The sequence below is a fragment of the Dendropsophus ebraccatus genome, chromosome 2 (genome assembly GCF_027789765.1).
Source record: "Dendropsophus ebraccatus isolate aDenEbr1 chromosome 2, aDenEbr1.pat, whole genome shotgun sequence".
NCBI classification, from domain to species: domain Eukaryota; kingdom Metazoa; phylum Chordata; class Amphibia; order Anura; family Hylidae; genus Dendropsophus; species Dendropsophus ebraccatus.
Window position 1 is genome coordinate 215,969,364 of NC_091455.1, and position 20,444 is coordinate 215,989,807.

Genomic DNA, 20,444 nt, shown 5'->3' on the forward strand with positions numbered 1-20,444 from the left:
ACTTGTTATTATCTATTCAGTCTCTTTCCCCCAGTTCTCAGCTGCTGCTTTCTGCTGAAGACACAAAAATCTGTGTGTGAGCTTTTCTCTCTGTCTCCCCTTACTCCCCCTCCCTTCTGAGACGGCTGATGTAAACAAGTCACTGGCAGGCTGTATCTGAGGTTAAGTTGCTCATGAATTCACTGTGATTAATCCTCCCAGCATTACAAAGACGCTACAATGTTGCAGATACAGCAGAAAAATGTTTTGTTTTTTTTGCCAGAGTTCCCCTTTATGTATAAATAGTAAAGAGGAAAATGTTAAAAAATCTTCAAAAACATAAAAACGTCATTTACACAACAGGTAATTTTTCCCTCATGTTCCATCCCCTTTAACCCCTCCCCCTTTGTATTTGGCCAGGCAAAGAAGAAACTCCGTCCTTACTCGGCCTCTGTGGGTCTCTCACCTCGGTTGCCAGTTACAAGTCCCTCACGAGCCTCAAATCCAGTGAATGTCTTGCCAGTCCCACCACAGAGATGACGAGCCCGGGCCTGACCCCATCATGAACCGAGGACGTGTACAGGAACGGACGCGCTCTCTCTCATATGCAGACTATACTCCCCGTCGGGGCGGCTGCAGGAGGAGGCAACGTCTGAGCGCGGCCACCAAACTGATTTATTTTTTTAATTCCCTCCAGAAATGTTTTTGTTGAGCGGGTGGGAGCGGTGTCGGCACACTATGGCGGTATGATCCGGCCGGTCAGGGGGCCACCGTCCACGTCCCGGTCCGTCCTCCAGTATTTGCCATTTCAGCTTTGCACCGGACTGAAAGGCGTCGCAGTAAACATGGCAGCGCCTGGCTCATCTTTGCGTTGGTCTCTTTGGGTTGTAGCTTCTCTTCCTTTTTGTGCCATCTGCAGGGCTTCACGGCCTTTTTTCTATTTTTCTATGTGCGAGGTTAATCCTACCATAAAAAAGAAAAAAAAAAAAGTACAAAACGCTGAAATAAAACATGAGTGACGGCAAAGGTTCTGTGGTCGCTTATTCAGACTTACACAGTGTGATGGCAGCGATTATCCAGACAGGGGCCATATGGATGCAGCACTGCCAGCGTATCAAGGTAATATGTTATAACAAGTGTTACCTGGGCCTGGTGCACTGGGGGAGGGGGCGTTCCTGGGCCTGGTGCACTGGGGGAGGGGGCGTTCCTGGGCCTGGTGCACTGGGGGAGGGGTTCCTGGGCCTGGTGCACTGGGGGAGGGGTTCCTGGGCCTGGTGCACGGGGGGGGGGGGGGGGGGTGTTCCTGGGCCTGGTGCACGGGGGGTGTTCCTGGGCCTGGTGCACGGGGGGTGTTCCTGGGCCTGGTGCACGGGGGGTGTTCCTGGGCCTGGTGCACGGGGGGTGTTCCTGGGCCTGGTGCACTGGGGGGGGGGGGCGTTCCTGGGCCTGGTGCACTGGGGGAGGGGTTCCTGGGCCTGGTGCACTGGGGGGGAGGTGTTCCTGGGCCTGGTGCACTGGGGGGGGGGGGCGGCGTTCCTGGGCCTGGTGCACTGGGGGGGGGGTTCCTGGGCCTGGTGCACTGGGGGGAGGTGTTCCTGGGCCTGGTGCACTGGGGGGGGGGGGGCGTTCCTGGGCCTGGTGCACTGGGGGAGGGGTTCCTGGGCCTGGTGCACTGGGGGGAGGTGTTCCTGGGCCTGGTGCACTGGGGGGGGGGGCGTTCCTGGGCCTGGTGCACTGGGGGAGGGGTTCCTGGGCCTGGTGCACTGGGGGGGAGGTGTTCCTGGGCCTGGTGCACTGGGGGGGGGGGGGCGGCGTTCCTGGGCCTGGTGCACTGGGGGGGGGGGTTCCTGGGCCTGGTGCACTGGGGGGAGGTGTTCCTGGGCCTGGTGCACTGGGGGGGGGGGGGGGGCGTTCCTGGGCCTGGTGCACTGGGCAAACCATAGAATGAAGCTTATGGGATCAGTGAAGATGCACGCGGCCGCCAGTGTCTGCGAGCGGGGAGAGCTGCGGAATCCGCAGTGGGTGATGCGGTGGGATTCCATAGTGTGCACATACCCTTATGCAGTAACAGCCCCCATACAAGTCTGGTCCGAGGAGGTTGCACCAAACTGAGTAAGTTACATATGAGCTTTGAATCTATTTACCTAAAAATGGCGCCAGAGAGGAAAATAAGGCGACGACCTGCCCGGAAATCAGCTGCTCTGCTGCCTCCATCTGACACAGCGCTCTCTGCTGCCACCTCTGTCCATGTCAGGAACTGTCCAGAGCAGCAGCAAATCCCCATAGAAAACCTCTCCTGCTCTGGACAGTTCCTGACATGGACAGAGGTGGCAGCAGAGAGCACTGTGTCAGACTGGAGAGAATACACCACTTCCTGCAGGACATACAGCAGCTGGTAAGTACTGGAAGACTGGAGATTTTTTTTTATTAGAACTAAGTTACATATCTCTGGCACTAAAGCTGAAGCGACCCCGGTAACTGGGCGGTATTCTTCTGCTGCTGATTGTATTAATGATTGTCAGTATAATATGGCAGCACAGCAGTCTGCACGCTGGGAGCCGGAGCGGAATAAAGTGGAGACCACCTGTAATATTCTGGCTGATTTACTGCGATGTCACCTACTAAATTGTGAACACGGAAACAAACGCCCGGGCGCTGCTCCTTCAGCCCATCCTGTGGGCGATCGCTCCAGAAGAGAAGAGCCAGGGATACAATGTACAATACTACGGTCAGTGCTGCCATCTACAGGACAATCAGCAAACTACAGCCTCTATGGAGAAGGAATAAGGCCAATAGTGGGCATGCTTTATTGGTGGTTTACTATTAAAGGTAAGATGATTTTTTTCCTATGTCCAGGTGTATACACGGGGTCCTGTATACTCTACTGCTTGTTTTACTTGACTTCTCACTATGAGAAAAATATTTCTCTATTTTTTTTCTATTGACTTCCATTATAAAAAAGGATCAAAAAGCATTTTGTTGTTTTTATGGAAATCAATAGAAAAACGGACGCAAATCCATCCTTTATTTTTGCATAAAACAGATGAAAAAAAACCCCCAAAACCTAACAGGTAGCAAAAACGCAGTGTGAACCTGGCCTAACTCGTCTGCCAACATGCAGCTTTCCAGCTACAAAACTACAATTCCCAGCATGCCCCGATAACGCCAGCTCCAGAGAGTCCGGATATATATTAAATCACATAATAGATGGAAATGCACAAAAAAAAACCCTGAAAAAAAAGAGGCCAAATAGCAGGAATAAGAAAAATGGATTGTTTATTTTTTTAGGAGCAGAATGCAGAGAATTCGAGGGCACGTCCACTCCAGTGATGCACAATGCGTCTCAGACGGCACGAGGAGGATTTCAGGACATAACACGTTCATGAGGCCTAATCTAATCCACGCAATATGGCGGCAGATACAGTGATGGAGTCCCAGACCTCTCCTCCAGATACTGTAATACCAGATACAACCAGGTGTGGCGCTGTATCAGTCATGTTTTATAATCCTATGCAATCCTGGTTGCTATGGGCAACATGAATATAATATATGGCACACAATATAATGTAATAGTTTCTATTACAACGACTCTGGCACATGGTGATCAATACTAAGGCAAATCCCAGGTGATCGGAGATCAGTTCTAATCATTCACAGTCGTAGGTTGTAGCTTCATCAATGTCGGCAGTGTCTGCTCACAAAATGGCTTCCTTCATTGGTCACTGTGACAGGGTCAATATATAACCGGATATAGTGACAATATAATTAAAGGGGTACTCTGGTGGGAATAGTTTTCTTTCAAATCAACTGGTTTCAAAAAGTTAAATAGATTTGAAATTCACTTATCAGCTGCTGTATGTCCTGCAGGAAGTGGTGTATTCTCTCCAGTGTGACACAGTGCTCTCTGCTGCCACCTCTGTCCATATCAGGAACTGTCCAGAGTAGGAGAGGTTTTCTATGGGGATTTGCTGCTGCTCTGGACAGTTCCTGACATGGACAGAGGTGGCAGCAGAGACCGCTGTGTCTGACTGGAGAGAATACACCACTTCCTGCAGGACGTACAGCAGCTGATAAGTACTGGAAGACTGGAAAACTATTTTCCCCGGAGTTTCCCTTCGCCCCATATATCCACTCACTCCACAAATTATAATCAGTTTTCTGCAGGTGTACAAAATATTTTTTGGTTTTTAGTATATTCCTAAAAGGGCAGCTTTACCTCCGCAACCCCCTTTTTTTTACCGTTTTGGGTTTATAACTCCTACACAAAACCATGAGTTTCCATGGTTACAGGAAAAAACCATAATGGACTCTACAGTCATCCTTCCTCCATCGAGCTCTAGTATATTCTCGATGTTTGTGGTTTCTGTTCTGCTGATATGGCGGCATATAACACAGGGGTAGTTATAGACGTGGAAAAGTCCAACATACACTTAACAGTTACAGACTACAAACCCTGTGTAGTCTGATCCGCAGTCAGGTGTTACTTTTCCATATCTCCCCCTGCTTTGTGCTAAACTGTCAGGGTGATTTACCAAGAAGTAGGAAAACAGACCGAAGAGAATCTGACTGCAGGTTGTAGTCTGTTACCATGGAAACACATAGGCCTGCATAGGAGCTCCAGACTGGTTACTAGGGACACTTGGCCTGACAACCTACAGATTGGTTACTAGGGAGACTCTGCCTGACAACCTCATATAAAAGACTACTGTTACTAAGAGGAGTGTCCATAGCAACCAGCCTGTCAGGCTTTACAACTCTGAGTTAGAGAAATCAGGATACCACTTTATGTGCGGCCATGACACCTGTGCAATAATAATCAGATTTACAGGCAGCAATGGGATCAAATAAGCTACAACCACCCAAAGCGCAGTGGCGCCCCCATGAGGGCAGGGTCACACACAGTAGGGGTCCGTTTTGTAGCTATAAAAGGGGTATTCCAATGGGACAAGGAAGAGATAGCGGGGATACAGAGGTCGGAGACCTGTAATCTCTTACTTGTTCTCTATCCTGTGAATAGGGGATAGTTCTTTTTCCTTGGAATACCCCTTTAAAGTGACAGCGCCCATCTAAATATTCTCCAAGCTGAACTACAATAAGTAATCTGTGGGAGCCCACCAGAGATCTGCAGAAGGGTCTTCACACTCCCTATTTCCTTCAGGACGCCTCTCACAACATTCAGGTGTTGCCTAGCAACAAACACAGCAGCCTCAGAGTGACTACTCCAGATATAGCCGTGTTTCTGTGAAGGCCAAAGTAGTCACCGAAAATACTGTAACAGCTTATCCCCCCAGTAATATTATAGAGGGTTATATCACCGCCATCACTGGCGGCCACATCATGGCGGCTATAACAGGAGATCGGGGAGAGACGGCGTCTTACAGGAGATGAGGACCCTGTCACAAAGTCTTCAGCCGCCGCTCATTGTTTAATCTGCGGAAGAAGGATTTCCCAAACTCATAGGAGCTGATCATGATGGCGCAGGCCGGGGCGACCTTGATCAAGCGAGGACTCAGACCTGCAGAAGGTGAAAGCGTAAATCAGATGTCGCACAACGCAGAAGACCGGATTATTATACATGGATAAACCGTAACATGACATTATATACCATGCTGCAATAATCACACATTATATATATATATATATATATATATAAATATAAAACATACCGCAATAATCATACTATATACCGTATATATACACACCATGCTGCATTACACACATTATATACATATAACATACTGCAATAATTACACATTATATACCATACTGCATTACACACATTAAATATATATATATATATATATATATATATATATATATATATCATATACACAACACACCATGCTGCATTATACACATTATATATAACATACCGCAATAATCACACACACATTATAATATATATATACATATATATATATATATATATATATATATATACATACACACACACACACACACACTCAGCGGCCACTTTATTAGGTACACCATGCTAGTAATGGGTTGGACCCCCTTTTGCCCTCAGAACTGCCCCAATTCTTGGTGGCATAGATACAACAAGGTGCTGGAAGCTTCCTCAGAGATTTCGGTCCATAGTGACATGATGACATCACACAGTTGCCGCAGATTTGTCGGCTGCACATCCATGATGCCAATCTCCCGTTCCACCACATCCCAAAGATGCTCTATTGGATTGAGATCTGGTGACTGTGGAGGCCATTGGAGTACAGTGACCTCATTGTCATGTTCAAGAAACCAGTCTGAGATGATTCTAGCTTTATGACATGGCGCATTATCCTGCTGAAAGTCGCCATCAGATGTTGGGTCCATTGTGGTCATAAAGGGATGGACATGGTCAGCAACAATACTCAGGTAGGCTGTGGCGTTGTAACCATGCTCAATTGGTACCAAGGGGCCCAAAGAGTGCCAAGAAAATATTCCCCACACCATGACACCACCACCACCAGCCTGAACCGTTGATACAAGGCAGGATGGATCCATGCTTTCATGTTGTTGACGCCAAATTCTGACCCTACCATCCGAATGTCGCAGCAGAAATCGAGACTCATCAGACCAGGCAACGTTTTTCCAATCTTCTACTGTCCAATTTCGATGAGCTTGTGCAAATTGTAGCCTCAGTTTCCTGTTCTTAGCTGAGTGGAGTGGCACCCGGTGTGGTCTTCTGCTGCTGTAGCCCATCTGCCTCAGAGTTGGCCGTACTGTGCGGTCAGAGATGCTCTTCTGCCTACCTTGGCTGTAACGGTTGGCTATTTGAGTCACTGTTGCCTTTCTATCAGCTGGAACCACTCTGCCCATTCTCCTCTGACCTCTGGCATCAACAAGGCATTTCCGCCCACAGAACGGCCGCTCACTGGATGGTTTTTCTTTTTCGGACCATTCTCTGTAAACCCTAGAGATGGTTGTGCGTGAAAATCCCAGTAGATCAGCAGTTTCTAAAATATTCAGACCAGCCCTTCTGGCACCAACAACCATGCCACGTTCAAAGGCCTCAAATCACCTTTCTTCCCCATACTGATGCTCGGTTTGAACTGCAGGAGATTGTCTTGACCATGTCTACATGCCTAAATGCACTGAGTTGCCGCCATGTGATTGGCTGATTAGAAATTAAGTGGTAACGTGCAGTTGGACAGGTGTACCTAATAAAGTGGCCGGTGAGTATGTATATATATATGTATATATATATATATATATATATATATATATATATATATATATATATATATATATATATATATATATATCATACCGCAATAATCATACTATATACCGTATATAATCCTATATTACCACCAGCCTCCCCAGGCATCCACTATTATATATCCTACAAAAATTGGGCTATACACCAGTATAATCACAATCTCAAAAAATCTTTATTAAATAATTCAAGTTTTAAAAGCTATAGATGCAGAGCAGAATAAAAATGATCCTTCACACAGGATGGCAATACACAAAGACATTCAGTAATTCAGTAATGGAGAACAATTGGCTGCAGCACAATACAAACAATATAAACAATGTAAACATAAGCCCACAGTGGGTACTATAACCTGACCACATAAGTCAAATGACGTGCTGCCTCTATAAGGTGCTACCAATCTCCATACTCCCTCTAGATCCTAAAGTGCCTGTGCCGATAAAATCTTAAGACAGAATCCAGAAATCAAAAACTGTGGTATTACCTGTTGTACTACTGTGTGTAATAGGGGGAATTACACACAGTAGTACAACAGGTAATACCACAGTTTTTGATTTCTGGATTCTGTCTTAAGATTTTATCGGCACAGGCACTTTAGGATCTAGAGGGAGTATGGAGATTGGTAGCACCTTATAGAGGCAGCACGTCATTTGACTTATGTGGTCAGGTTATAGTACCCACTGTGGGCTTATGTTTACATTGTTTATATTGTTTGTATTGTGCTGCAGCCAATTGTTCTCCATTACTGAATGTCTTTGTGTATTGCCATCCTGTGTGAAGGATCATTTTTATTCTGCTCTGCATCTATAGCTTTTAAAACTTGAATTATTTAATAAAGATTTTTTGAGATTGTGATTATACTGGTGTATAGCCCAATTTTTGTAGGATATATATATATACTGTATATATATATATATATATATATATATATATATATATATATATATATATACACACCATGCTGCATTACACACATTATATACATATAACATACCGCAATAATTACACATTATAACATACCGCAATAATGACACATTATATACCATGCTGCATTATACACTATATATATATATATATATATATATATATATATATATATATATATATATATATATATATATATATATATATACACACACCATGCTGCATTACACACATTATATATAACATACCGCAATAATGACACATTATATATACCATGCTGCATTATACACACACACACACACACATTATATATATATATATTTATAATGATGCCATATTAAACTTTAAAGGATTAATTTAGCGTTAGAAATACATGGCCGCTTTCCTCCAGAAACAGCAGCGCTCTTGCCTCTAGATCAGGTGTGGTTTGAAATTAAGCTCCATTAGGTCAATGGCACCGACTTGCAAAACCTGCACCCAAACTGCTGACAAGAGCGGTGCTGTCTCTGGGAGAGAGCGGACATTTTTCTAGATCAACCCTTTAACTGGATGCATACACAATGCAGCCAGAAGCAGACAGCGCCATATACTGTTGTGGCCAGTTAGTGCATTGCAGCTGAGCTCCTATTGAAGTGAATGGACACCAAGCTGCAGTGTCCCATCCAGAGCTCTCTGCTCCACCCTCACTGTGTATTACAGGCTCTGAGAAGATGACTGGCTGGAAGCCATGAGTCGGCCCCCACCATTACGATACTGAGGCCCCCAGAGCACAGATCACCAATGAAAGTTCCGGCAGACTGTATTAAGACTTAAACAGGACCAGTAGCAGCGTACCACATGACCACAGGGTCACCTCTCACTCCGGACATGAATATTATATTTAATATTATACACAGGAGTGACGTCCCTGATGAATAAACTCACCAGCGAAGAGACCAGTGAAGCCGCTCTCTGATATTATTATCCGCATGATCCTCCAGGTCGATGTCGGTTTTTTCTTCATATCTAAAGAAAACAGAAAACCCGTCTGACAGCAAAGTAAAAAAACTTCTCGTTGTATCTTCACCCCCTGGGACGCATCTGTATTTCCCATCAATGTCACATAAGCGGGGGGTAATACGGAGGTATACGCCAACAGGTATTGGGAGTGGGTAGTAATATGCAGATATACGCCGGCAGGTATGTGGGGGGTGATATGGAGATATACGCCGGCAGGTATAGGGGGGTGATATGGAGATATACACCGGCAGGTATGGGGGGGGGGGGGGGGTGATATGGAGATATGCGCCGGCAGGTATGGGGGGGGGGGTGATATGGAGATATGCGCCGGCAGGTATGGGGGGTGATATGGAGATATACGCCGGCAGGTATGGGGGGGGGGGGGGGTGATATGGAGATATACGCCGGCAGGTATGGGGGGGGGGGTGATATGGAGATATACGCCGGCAGGTATGGGGGGGGGGGGGGTGATATGGAGATATACGCCGGCAGGTATGGGGGGAGGGGGGGTGATATGGAGATATACGCCGGCAGGTATGGGGGGGGGGGGGTCGATAGGGGACTATATACACACACCTTATACATGGGGACTATATACACACACCTTATATATAGGAACTATACACACACCTTATACATGGGGACTATATACACACACCTTATACATGGGGACTATATACACACACCGTATACATGGGGACTAGATACACACCTTATATGTAGGGACTATATACACACCTTATACGTAGGGACCACTATATACACACCTTATACATGGAACTATATACACACACCTTATACGTAGGGACTATATACACACACCTTATACGTAGGGACTATATACACACACCTTATACGTAGGGACTATATACACACACACCTTATACATGGGGGCTATATACACACACACCTTATACATGGAACTATATACACACACCTTATACGTAGGGACTATATACACACACCTTATACGTAGGGACTATATACACACACCTTATACGTAGGGACTATATACACACACACCTTATACATGGAACTATATACACACACACCTTATACGTAGGGACTATATACACACACCTTATACGTAGGGACTATATACACACACACCTTATACATGGGGGCTATATACACACACCTTATACATGGGGACTATATACACACACCTTATATATAGGAACTATACACACACCTTATACATGGGGACTATATACACACACCTTATACATGGGGACTATATACACACACCTTATACATGGGGACTATATACACACACCTTATACATGGGGACTATATACACACACCTTATACATGGGGACTATATACACACACCTTATACATGGGGACTATATACACACACCTTATACATGGGGACTATATACACACACCTTATACATGGGGACTATATACACACACCTTATATGTAGGGACTACTGTATATACAGTGTGTGTGTGTGTGTGTATACTATATACACACACACACACACCTTATACATAGAGACTATATACAGTATATATAGGGACTTACTGGGTAACACCTCTTGTTCTCCAACCTCTATTTGTCTTCTTGTTTTCACGACATCAAACGGTAAAGTGACCACAGAGGCGAACTGCAGGAGAAAGTTCCATCACCCGGAAAAAGTCTTATTATTATTACTTTTAGTACAGCTATTATATTCTATACTAGCATCTTATACAGAGGTCAGACTCTCTATGTGACCCCCTGTCGCTCCAGTTGCAGTGTTCGCCCAGTTCTCCACCAGTCTGTGTACTCGCTCAGTGATTGAGGTACAGGAGAGAAAATAGAAGTCATACTCACCTTCCTGATCCCCCGCTGCCAGCACCCCCAGGAATCATCCCCCTGGTCTCTAACTACTGGTTAATTGCTGCAGCCAATCACTGTCCACTGCAGTCATCCACCACAGCCAGTGATTTGTTACAGTGGTCACATGTCCATATTAGGATGAAACAGGAAGTACAGAGACCAACAGGGGTCCGGGGAAGCATTAGAACAGGAGCAGTGAGGGATCAGTAAGTATATTCTTATAAATGGCTGGACAGCCCTGTACAGCTCTGCATAACTTTCTGACAGCCGCTGATTTGAAAGAACTTTTCCACCTGGAATACCCCTAAAGTTATAATAGGTATAATAATGGGAACCAGTTCCGTCATAGAGAGCTTAAAATAATGAAGCTAAAGCGTGACCCGTAGCAGCGTGATATACATGTATACAATGGGAATGTAACTTACTGATCCAGACACGGCCCCCGAGGTGAAGCAGATGGAGAAGGTCGCCTCGCTCTTGTTGTATCGCTGACACAGCCACTTCCTTCCCAGCTCATAATTATACCAGTACATGGCTGCCGGATACAGAACACAACATGGTCACAACCTTAAAGGGGAGCTCCGCTGTGATAATCAGACACTTAGGAATGGTGCCGCTCACAGCCGGACGAATAGTCTGGGACTGAACTATATAAAGAACAAAACCCCCATATAAACTATCTCCACCTACCAGAGAAGGGCACATCCCGCAGGACGGTGGGGCCCCATCCCTTCCACAGGGACCGCCAGCCTTCCTTGGCCACCGAGCTCCGGATACACAACGTCAGCTCCTTGTACGACAGCGGCCGCGACTGCATCTTTGTCCTAATCAATTCTAATGGGCTGATGAGCGAGGCCGACCCCACTGAGGAGGAAGAGGAACAGGAGCAGTCGTCAGTAAAATCCTGGAAATATATGACCACACTGACAACTGGGCGTTACCATTCCCACTGTCAATGGGGCGTGTCTCTTCTATACAAGGACATACAGCAGCTGATGATTGGTGACCAACCCCTTTAATTTATTCACAGGTTTCCAGGAGGAGTAAGGGCCCTATTCCACCGGATGATTATCGTTCAGATTATCGTTAAATCGTTCGAATCTAAACGATAATCGTTCGGTTGAAATGCAGTTAACGATTAATGACCGAACGAGAAAACGTTGATCGCTTTATAAGACCTGGACCTATTTTTATCGTTGCTCGTTCGCAAATCGTTCGCATTGAATAAGACATTGTTCAGTCGTTCGCAATAGATACGAACGCAATTGCGAATAAGTAACGAAGAAAAAACGATCGCAATTACGATCATAAGTAACAATTATCGTTCCATGGAAATGAGTGAACGTTTTCAGGTCTTTTGCAATAGCGGTCGTTTGAGATCGTTAACGATTATGCAAACGATAATCATCCGGTGGAATAGGGCCCTAAGAGAGGAACGGCTGATGTTAGGTTATTACGAGGGGAATACTGAGTAGAGATGGGATGGATCCTCTCTACGTGACTCACATCTGGCGGTGGCTCCGGCGATGAGGCAGGCCGTCTCCGCATTGTTCATACGATGGATCAGGACGTCTCGTAGTTGGTCATAGCAGGTGAAGTAGATGGCGGTAGCTGGGATGGCCATGACTCTGTGGACAAAGAGGTGACTGTAAATTATACCGTACACTATACTGTTACCCCGCCTACATAGCGGCTGAAATCACAGATAACCCAGAGCCCTGCAGCTTGTGGATATACATGAAGCACAAAGAATAGTAGAGGGCAGGGACACCTATCAATATATCCCCCCCATAGGTCTTTTTAGCTCAGTTTCTCTTCTACAGCCGCCATATAATGTTGTGTCGCAGCGACATCCAGCACAGAAGCTGCCTCCAAGTCTCCAGCCCTCATCTCTCCATTCCTGAACCATTTATAATCCCATCATTGTTCTCCCTCACAAACATTGGCGACATTCAGTAATAAGAGATAAAATCCACATAAAGCTGCACTTACAGGGTTGGGGGGAGCCCGCTCCACAGAGACCGGACCCCCTCGTTTCTGATGATCTGGACAAATGCATCCTGGGAGAGAAAAGAGAAAATAGAATAAAAAAAGACACAAAAAATGTAAGAACAGCGTCCCAGTAATAGTACCAGTCATAGTAATAGTACCAGTCATAGTACCAGTACCAGTAATAGTACCAGTAATAGTACCAGTAATATTAATAGTACCAGTAATAGTACCAGTAATATTAATAGTACCAGTAATAGTACCAGTCATAGTAAAAGTACCAGTAATAGTACCAGTCATAGTAATAGTACCAGTACCAGTAATAGTACCAGTCATATTAATAGTACCAGTCATATTAATAGTACCAGTCATATTAATAGTACCAGTCATATTAATAGTACCAGTCATATTAATAGTACCAGTCATATTAATAGTACCAGTCATAGTACCAGTCATAGTACCAGTCATAGTACCAGTCATAGTACCAGTCATAGTACCAGTCATAGTACCAGTCATAGTACCAGTCATAGTACCAGTCATAGTACCAGTCATAGTACCAGTCATAGTACCAGTCATAGTACCAGTCATAGTACCAGTCATAGTACCAGTAATAGTACCAGTAATAGTACCAGTAATAGTAATAGTACCAGTAATAATACCAGTCATAGCAATAGTACCAGTACCAGTAATAGTAATAGTACCAGTAATAGTACCAGTACCAGTAATAGTACCAGTCATAGTAATAGTACCAGTAATAGTACCAGTACCAGTAATAGTACCAGTACCAGTAATAGTACCAGTCATAGTAATAGTAATAGTACCAGTACCAGTAATAGTACCAGTACCAGTAATAGTACTAGTACCAGTAATAGTACTAGTACCAGTAATAGTAATAGTACCAGTACTAGTACCAGTACCAGTAATATTACCAGTCATAGTAATAGTACCAGTAATAATACCAGTCATAGTAATAGAAATAGTACCAGTACCAGTAATAGTACCAGTACCAGTAATAGCACCAGTACCAGTAATAGTACCAGTCATAGTAATAGAAATAGTACCAGTACCAGTAATAGTACCAGTACCAGTAATAGTACCAGTAATAGTACCAGTAATAGTACCAGTAATAGCACCAGTACCAGTAATAGTACCAGTCATAGTAATAGAAATAGTACCAGTACCAGTAATAGTACCAGTACCAGTAATAGTACCAGTAATAGTACCAGTAATAGTACCAGTAATAGTACCAGTCATAGTAATAAGGGGGAGACAGTGTGGGGGGGGCCTTTCATCACTAGATGACATGAATCCTGCGCACAATACTGAGCTTCTAAAGGGGTTGTTCACCAAAAAATCTTTTTCTTTCAAATCAACTGGTATCAGAAAGTTATATAGATTTGTAATTCACTTGCATTAAAAAATCTCTAGTCTTCCGAAACTTCCAGTATTCTCTCCAGTACTTATCAGCTGCTGTATGTCCTGCAGGAAGTGGTGTATTCTCTCCAGTCTGACACAGTGCTCTCTGCTGCCACCTCTGTCCATGTCAGGAACTGTCCAGAGCAGCAGCAAATCCCCATAGAAAACCTCTCCTGCTCTGGACAGTTCCTGACATGGACAGAGGTGGCAGCAGAGAGCACTGTGTCAGACTGGAGAGAATAAACCACTTCCTGCACATACAGCAGCTGATAAGTACTGGAAGACTGGAGATTTTTAATAGAAGTAAATTACCAATCTCTGGCACCAGTTGATTTGAGCTGGCAGCCACCTCATGTGTTATTACCTATAAGCCTATGGAGCTGGTTGCTACCTGTGGAGAAAAAAACTATTGTGTCTCTATTATATGTTACAAAGTTTTTTTCAATGACGGCAACAAAGAATCCATGTTGGCTCTAAACATTCCCATCATTGGGAGGACTGATGGTCTGGGCTCCTGGGCTCGTCTTGGGGGTCGCAGGGGTCAGACCCCTCTAATGTTACCCTCCCTGCAGGGGACATCTCAGTATGTGACATCAGAGAAGAAGGTGACAGACAGATAGGGAGCACTCCGACCTCACCACAGTCCCGGTGAATCTCCCTGGCACTTTATACCAGGCCTTGCTGTTCCCGTTCAGACACACGCACAGGTGATCCATCAGGCCGTTACAGTACACAAAGCATTTCCCTGAGAGACCGAAGAGAGAAAAACAAGAAACATCAGAAACATCCGGAAACAGTGAAACCCCAAAGGAAGAGTCCATTACCGTCTGTGACCAATGACCACACCCCCACCACTATGGTGTCACCCAGTGAGATCTATATATACACTATATACAGACACAGGACAGGAGGGATCCATAATAATAATAATAATAAGGCATCAGGTTACACCTCCTATGATATGTATATCACCTGTATATTAGCTGTGTACACTCACCGGCCACTTTATTAGGTACACCTGTCCAACTGCACGTTACCACTTAATTTCTAATCAGCCAATCACGGTGCATTTAGGCATGTAGGCATGGTCAAGACAATCTCCTGCAGTTCAAACCGAGCATCAGTATGGGGAAGAAAGGTGATTTGAGGCCTTTGAACGTGGCATGGTTGTTGGTGCCAGAAGGGCTGGTCTGAGTATTTCAGAAACTGCTGATCTACTGGGATTTTCACGCACAACCATCTCTAGGGTTTACAGAGAATGGTCCGAAAAAGAAAAACCATCCAGTGAGCGGCAGTTCTGTGGGTGGAAATGCCTTGTTGATGCCAGAGGTCAGAGGAGAATGGGCAGACTGGTTCCAGCTGATAGAAAGGCAACAGTGACTCAAATAGCCAACCGTTACAGCCAAGGTAGGCAGAAGAGCGTCTCTGAACGCACAGTACGGCCAACTCTGAGGCAGATGGGCTACAGCAGCAGAAGACCACACCGGGGGCCACTCCGCTCAGCTAAGAACAGGAAACTGAGGCTACAATTTGCACAAGCTCATCGAAATTGGACAGTAGAAGATTGGAAAAACGTTGCCTGGTCTGATGAGTCTCGATTTCTGCTGCGACATTCGGATGGTAGGGTCAGAATTTGGCGTCAACAACATGAAAGCATGGATCCATCCTGCCTTGTATCAGCGGTTCAGGCTGGTGGTGGTGGTGTCATGGTGGGGGGAATATTTTCTTGGCACTCTTTGGGCCCCTTGGTACCAATTGAGCATGGTTGCAACGCCACAGCCTACCTGAGTATTGTTGCTGACCATGTCCATCCCTTTATGACCACAATGGACCCAACATCTGATGGCGACTTTCAGCAGGATAATGCGCCATGTCATAAAGCTAGAATCATCTCAGACTGGTTTCTTGAACATGACAATGAGGTCACTGTACTCCAATGGCCTCCACAGTCACCAGATCTCAATCCAATAGAGCATCTTTGGGATGTGGTGGAACGGGAGATTGGCATCATGGATGTGCAGCCGACAAATCTGCGGCAACTGTGTGATGTTATCATGTCACTATGGACCAAAACCTCTGAGGAAGCTTCCAGCACCTTGTTGTATCTATGCCACCAAGAATTGAGGCAGTTCTGAAGGCAAAAGGGGGTCCAACCCATTACTAGCATGGTGTACCTAATAAAGTGGCCGGTGAGTGTATATAACCTGTATATTATCAGTGTATATCACCTGTATATTAGCTGTGTATATCACCTGTATATTAGCTGTGTATATAACCTGTATATTAGCTGTGTATATCACCTGTATATTAGCTGTGTATGTAACCTGTATATTAGCTGTGTATATAACCTGTATATTAGCTGTGTATATAACCTGTATATTAGCTGTGTATATAACCTGTATATTAGCTCTGTTTATAACCTGTATATTAGCTGTGTATATCACCTGTATATTAGCTGTGTATATCACCTGTATATTAGCTGTGTATATAACCTGTATATTAGCTGTGTATATAACCTGTATATTAGCTGTGTATATAACCTGTATCTTAGCTCTGTATATAACATTATTACTAGATATGAGAGAACCTGGAGCAGCTCGAGTCCATCTGAACCTGATCTTTCGGCATGTGATTAGCGGTGGCTGCTGAAGTTGGATAAAGCCCTAAGGCTATGTGGAAATCATGGATATAGTCATTGGCTGTATCCATGTTTTCCAGACAACCTTAGAGCTTTATCCAAGTTCAGCAGCCACCGCTAATCACATGCCGAACGTTCGGGTTCGGATCGACTCCAGCTGCTCCAGGTTCCCTCATCTCTATTATTACCTTTAGTGAACGGTTTGCTTTGAGCCTGAAGCCGAATCTTGACGACATCCAGTGGAGTGACTGGGAGGAGAGACGACATGTAGTCAGTGACCTATAGGCAGACATTATACACCCCCCCCCCCCCCAGCATTAACCCTTGGGGCCGGGGGTCTCACCAAAGAGAGATGTGATCAGAGCGCCTGCCGAGGACGCCAGGATCTGCTGGCCGGCGGTGATGTTGGTGGAGGCCAGGATCTGCTGGCTGGCAGGGATGTCGGTGGAGGCCAGGATCTGCTGGCTGGCGGTGATGTTGGTGGAGGCCAGGATCTGCTGGCCGGCGGGGATGTCGGTGGAGGCCGGCGCAGCTTCATTCTGATCCTTCATTTTAGTTTCCTATAATAAGAAAGTTAGAAAATATATAAAAACCATACAAAGGTATAATAATCCCTCCGCTCCGACAGCTGCTGGTAATACTCCATCCCCCCAGTAGAGGTCAGTGCAGGGAGGACAGCTGCTGGTAATACTCCATCCCCCCTGTAGAGGGCGCTGCAGGGAGGACAGCTGCTGGTAATACTCCATCCCCCCTGTAGAGGGCGCTGCAGGGAGGACAGCTGCTGGTAATACTCCATCCCCCCTGTAGAGGGCGCTGCAGGGAGGACAGCTGCTGGTAATACTCCATCCCCCCTGTAGAGGTCAGTGCAGAGAGGACAGCTGCTGGTAATACTCCATCCCCCCTGTAGAGGGCGCTGCAGGGAGGACAGCTGCTGGTAATACTCCATCCCCCCCGTAGAGGGCAGTGCAGGGAGGACAGCTGCTGGTAATACTCCATCCCCCCTGTAGAGGGCGCTGCAGAGAGGGGATCAGCCACAGGTCGCTGCTCAGACAGGAGCCAAAATAAGCATAAAAATACTCAAAAAACATACTAGAAAAAAAGAAGTGCAAAAAGTCTCAAACGACCTCACAGCGGGTGAGAGAGAACAGTCAGTATTAGTCCGTGCGGTCGCTATTAGTCAGCACGGTCCCTATTAGTCAGCGCAATCGCTATTAGTCAGCGCGGTCGCCGTTAGTCAGCGCGATCCCTATTAGTCTGTCCGTTCGCTATTAGTCAGTTGATCCAGGCAGAATGAGTGAGAGTCGCACACCTGGCCGCCAGCCAATCAGATGACCCCGTTGTGACCCCCTGTTAATGGCTGATATATCCGCAGATAACAGTCACCGACACAATTACTTAATAGTCTTTTAGGCAAAAAGCGTCCGGAGGAGGAAAGTCCAAGGAAGGAAGGTGCAGCCGGGACCCGAGCCCAGGAGCCGCCCGTCCCAACCGCAATCCCCCCCCCCCCCCCCCCCAGGAGCCGCCCGTCCCAACCGCGCCCCCCCCCCCCCCCAGGAGCCGCCCATCCCAACCGCAACCCCCCCCCCCCCCCCCAGGAGCCGCTTGTCCCAAGCTCGACCCCCTCCCCCCCCCCCAGGAGCCGCCCGTCCCAACCGCAACCCCCCCAGGGGCCGCCCGTCCCAACCGCGCCCCCCCCCCCCCCCCCAGGAGCCGCCCGTCCCAACCGCGCCCCCCCCCCCCAGGAGTTGCCCGTCCCAACCACGACCCCCCCAGGAGCCGCCCCGTCCCAACCACGACCCCCCCCCCCAGGAGTTGCCCGTCCCAACCACGACCCCCCCAGGAGTCGCCCGTCCCAACCACGAACCCCAGGAGCCGCCAGGTTCACACACTCTAAACCTGGGCTATTCCCTATGCGGGTTCCTGGCAGCTGATCATGTGACCCCCCCCCTCCTATATTCAGCATGTGACCCGCTCTGTAATATACAGCACATGTGATCCGTACACTGCGGTGACCTTTGACCTCTGTGTTCCCAGCAGTCGTCCCATAATTCATCTACATACGAATAGAGTTATATAAGCAACTGACTACACATCCCCAATAATACTACAACTCCCAGCATGCCCCATAGGCCAGCCTTCAGCCTTGCATGCTGGGAGTTGTAGTGTCGCAGGCTGTCAGTACATGCTGGGAGTTGTAGTGTTGCAGGCTGTCAGTACATGCTGGTAGTTGTAGTGTCGCAGGCTGTCAGTACATGATGGGAGTTGTAGTGTCGCAGGCCGTCAGTACATGATGGGAGTTGTAGTGTCGCAGGTTACCTGTCAGTACATGCTGGGAGTTGTAGTGTCGCAGGCTGTCAGTCCATGCTGGGAGTTGTAGTGTCGCAGGCCGTCAGTACATGCTGGGAGTTGTAGTGTCGCAGGCTGTCAGTACATGCTGGGAGTTGTAGTGTCGCAGGCCGTCAGTCCATGCTGGGAGTTGTAGTGTCGCAGGCTGTCAGTACATGCTGGGAGTTGTAGTGCCGCAGGCTGTCAGTACAAGATGGGAGTTGTAGTGCTGCAGGCTGTCAGTACATGCTGGGAGTTGTAGTGGCGCAGGTTACCTGTCAGTACATGCTGGGAGTTGTAGTAGCGCAGGTTACCTGACTCAGTACATGCTGGGAGTTGTAGTGTCGCAGGCTGTCAGTACATGCTGGGAGTTGTAGTGTCGCAGGCTGTCAGTACATGCTGGGAGTTGTAGTGTCGCAGGCTGTCAGTACATGCTGGGAGTTGTAGTGTCGCAGGCTGTCAGTACATGCTGGGAGTTGTAGTGTCGCAGGCTGTCAGTACATGCTGGGAGTTGTAGTGTCGCAGGCTGTCAGTACATGCTGGGAGTTGTAGTGGCGCAGGTTACCTGTCAGTACATGCTGGGAGTTGTAGTGGCGCAGGTTACCTGTCAGTACATGCTGGGAGTTGTAGTGGCGCAGGTTACCTGTCAGTACATGCTGGGAGTTGTAGTGTCGCAGGCTGTCAGTACATGCTGGGAGTTGTAGTGCCGCAGGCTGTCAGTACATGCTGGGAGTTGTAGTGTCGCAGGCTGTCAGTACATGCTGGGAGTTGTAGTGCCGCAGGTTAGCTGTGAGTACATGCTGGGAGTTGTAGTGTCGCAGGTTACCTGTCAGTACATGCTGGGAGTTGTAGTGCCGCACCAGCTGGGAGAACACTCTCTGACCCCACGTGACAGCCCTCCAGCTCCTCTCACCTCTGACCCCTTCGGTCACCGCTCAGTGTACGGGATCCCGGGAGGAGACATCAGCAGTGCGGGTGACACCGGAGCAGCATGATCCCTGCACGTGCGGCACCCGCTGGACTCTCACAGGACACGCCCACCGGGCAGGGCCGCCATGTTTGAATTGGGCAGAGCCACCCGCTACAGCGTCCCTGTCCCCAGACAAGCGCGCTCCCTGCCGTATTTCGGGTGT

At 47.0% G+C, this 20,444-nt stretch overlaps 2 protein-coding genes across 7 annotated transcripts in view; one reads left to right on the forward strand and one right to left on the reverse strand.

Annotated features, from left to right (window-relative positions):
• RUNDC3B (RUN domain containing 3B) overlaps positions 1-1,005 on the forward strand; it is an 89,095-nt gene extending 88,090 nt beyond the window's left edge. For both annotated transcript variants that reach the window (XM_069959493.1, XM_069959494.1), the window contains one exon: positions 400-1,005. In XM_069959493.1, coding sequence (XP_069815594.1) covers positions 400-545 — 146 coding nt within the window. In that variant the 3' untranslated portion in view covers positions 546-1,005. The remainder of the gene's footprint in view (positions 1-399) is intronic.
• Positions 309-20,428, reverse strand: SLC25A40 (solute carrier family 25 member 40). 5 transcript variants are annotated; one of them, XM_069959497.1, is made up of 12 exons: positions 20,225-20,428; positions 17,330-17,546; positions 17,175-17,234; positions 14,987-15,093; positions 12,936-13,003; positions 12,450-12,571; positions 11,634-11,807; positions 11,369-11,478; positions 10,647-10,728; positions 9,044-9,124; positions 5,359-5,494; positions 309-942 (listed from the first exon to the last, which is right to left on the reverse strand). In XM_069959497.1, the coding sequence occupies exons 2-11, from the start codon at positions 17,535-17,537 to the stop codon at positions 5,376-5,378; spliced, it is 1,131 nt and encodes a 376-aa protein (XP_069815598.1). In that variant the 5' UTR covers positions 17,538-17,546; positions 20,225-20,428; the 3' UTR covers positions 309-942; positions 5,359-5,375. The 5 variants fall into 5 exon arrangements, with proteins under 5 accessions (XP_069815598.1, XP_069815596.1, XP_069815597.1 ...); XM_069959495.1 differs by lacking the exon at positions 309-942 and having other exon boundaries at positions 3,239-5,494; positions 20,225-20,427; XM_069959496.1 differs by lacking the exon at positions 309-942 and having other exon boundaries at positions 3,239-5,494; positions 20,138-20,427.
• Between the last annotated feature and the right edge of the window lie 16 nt (positions 20,429-20,444).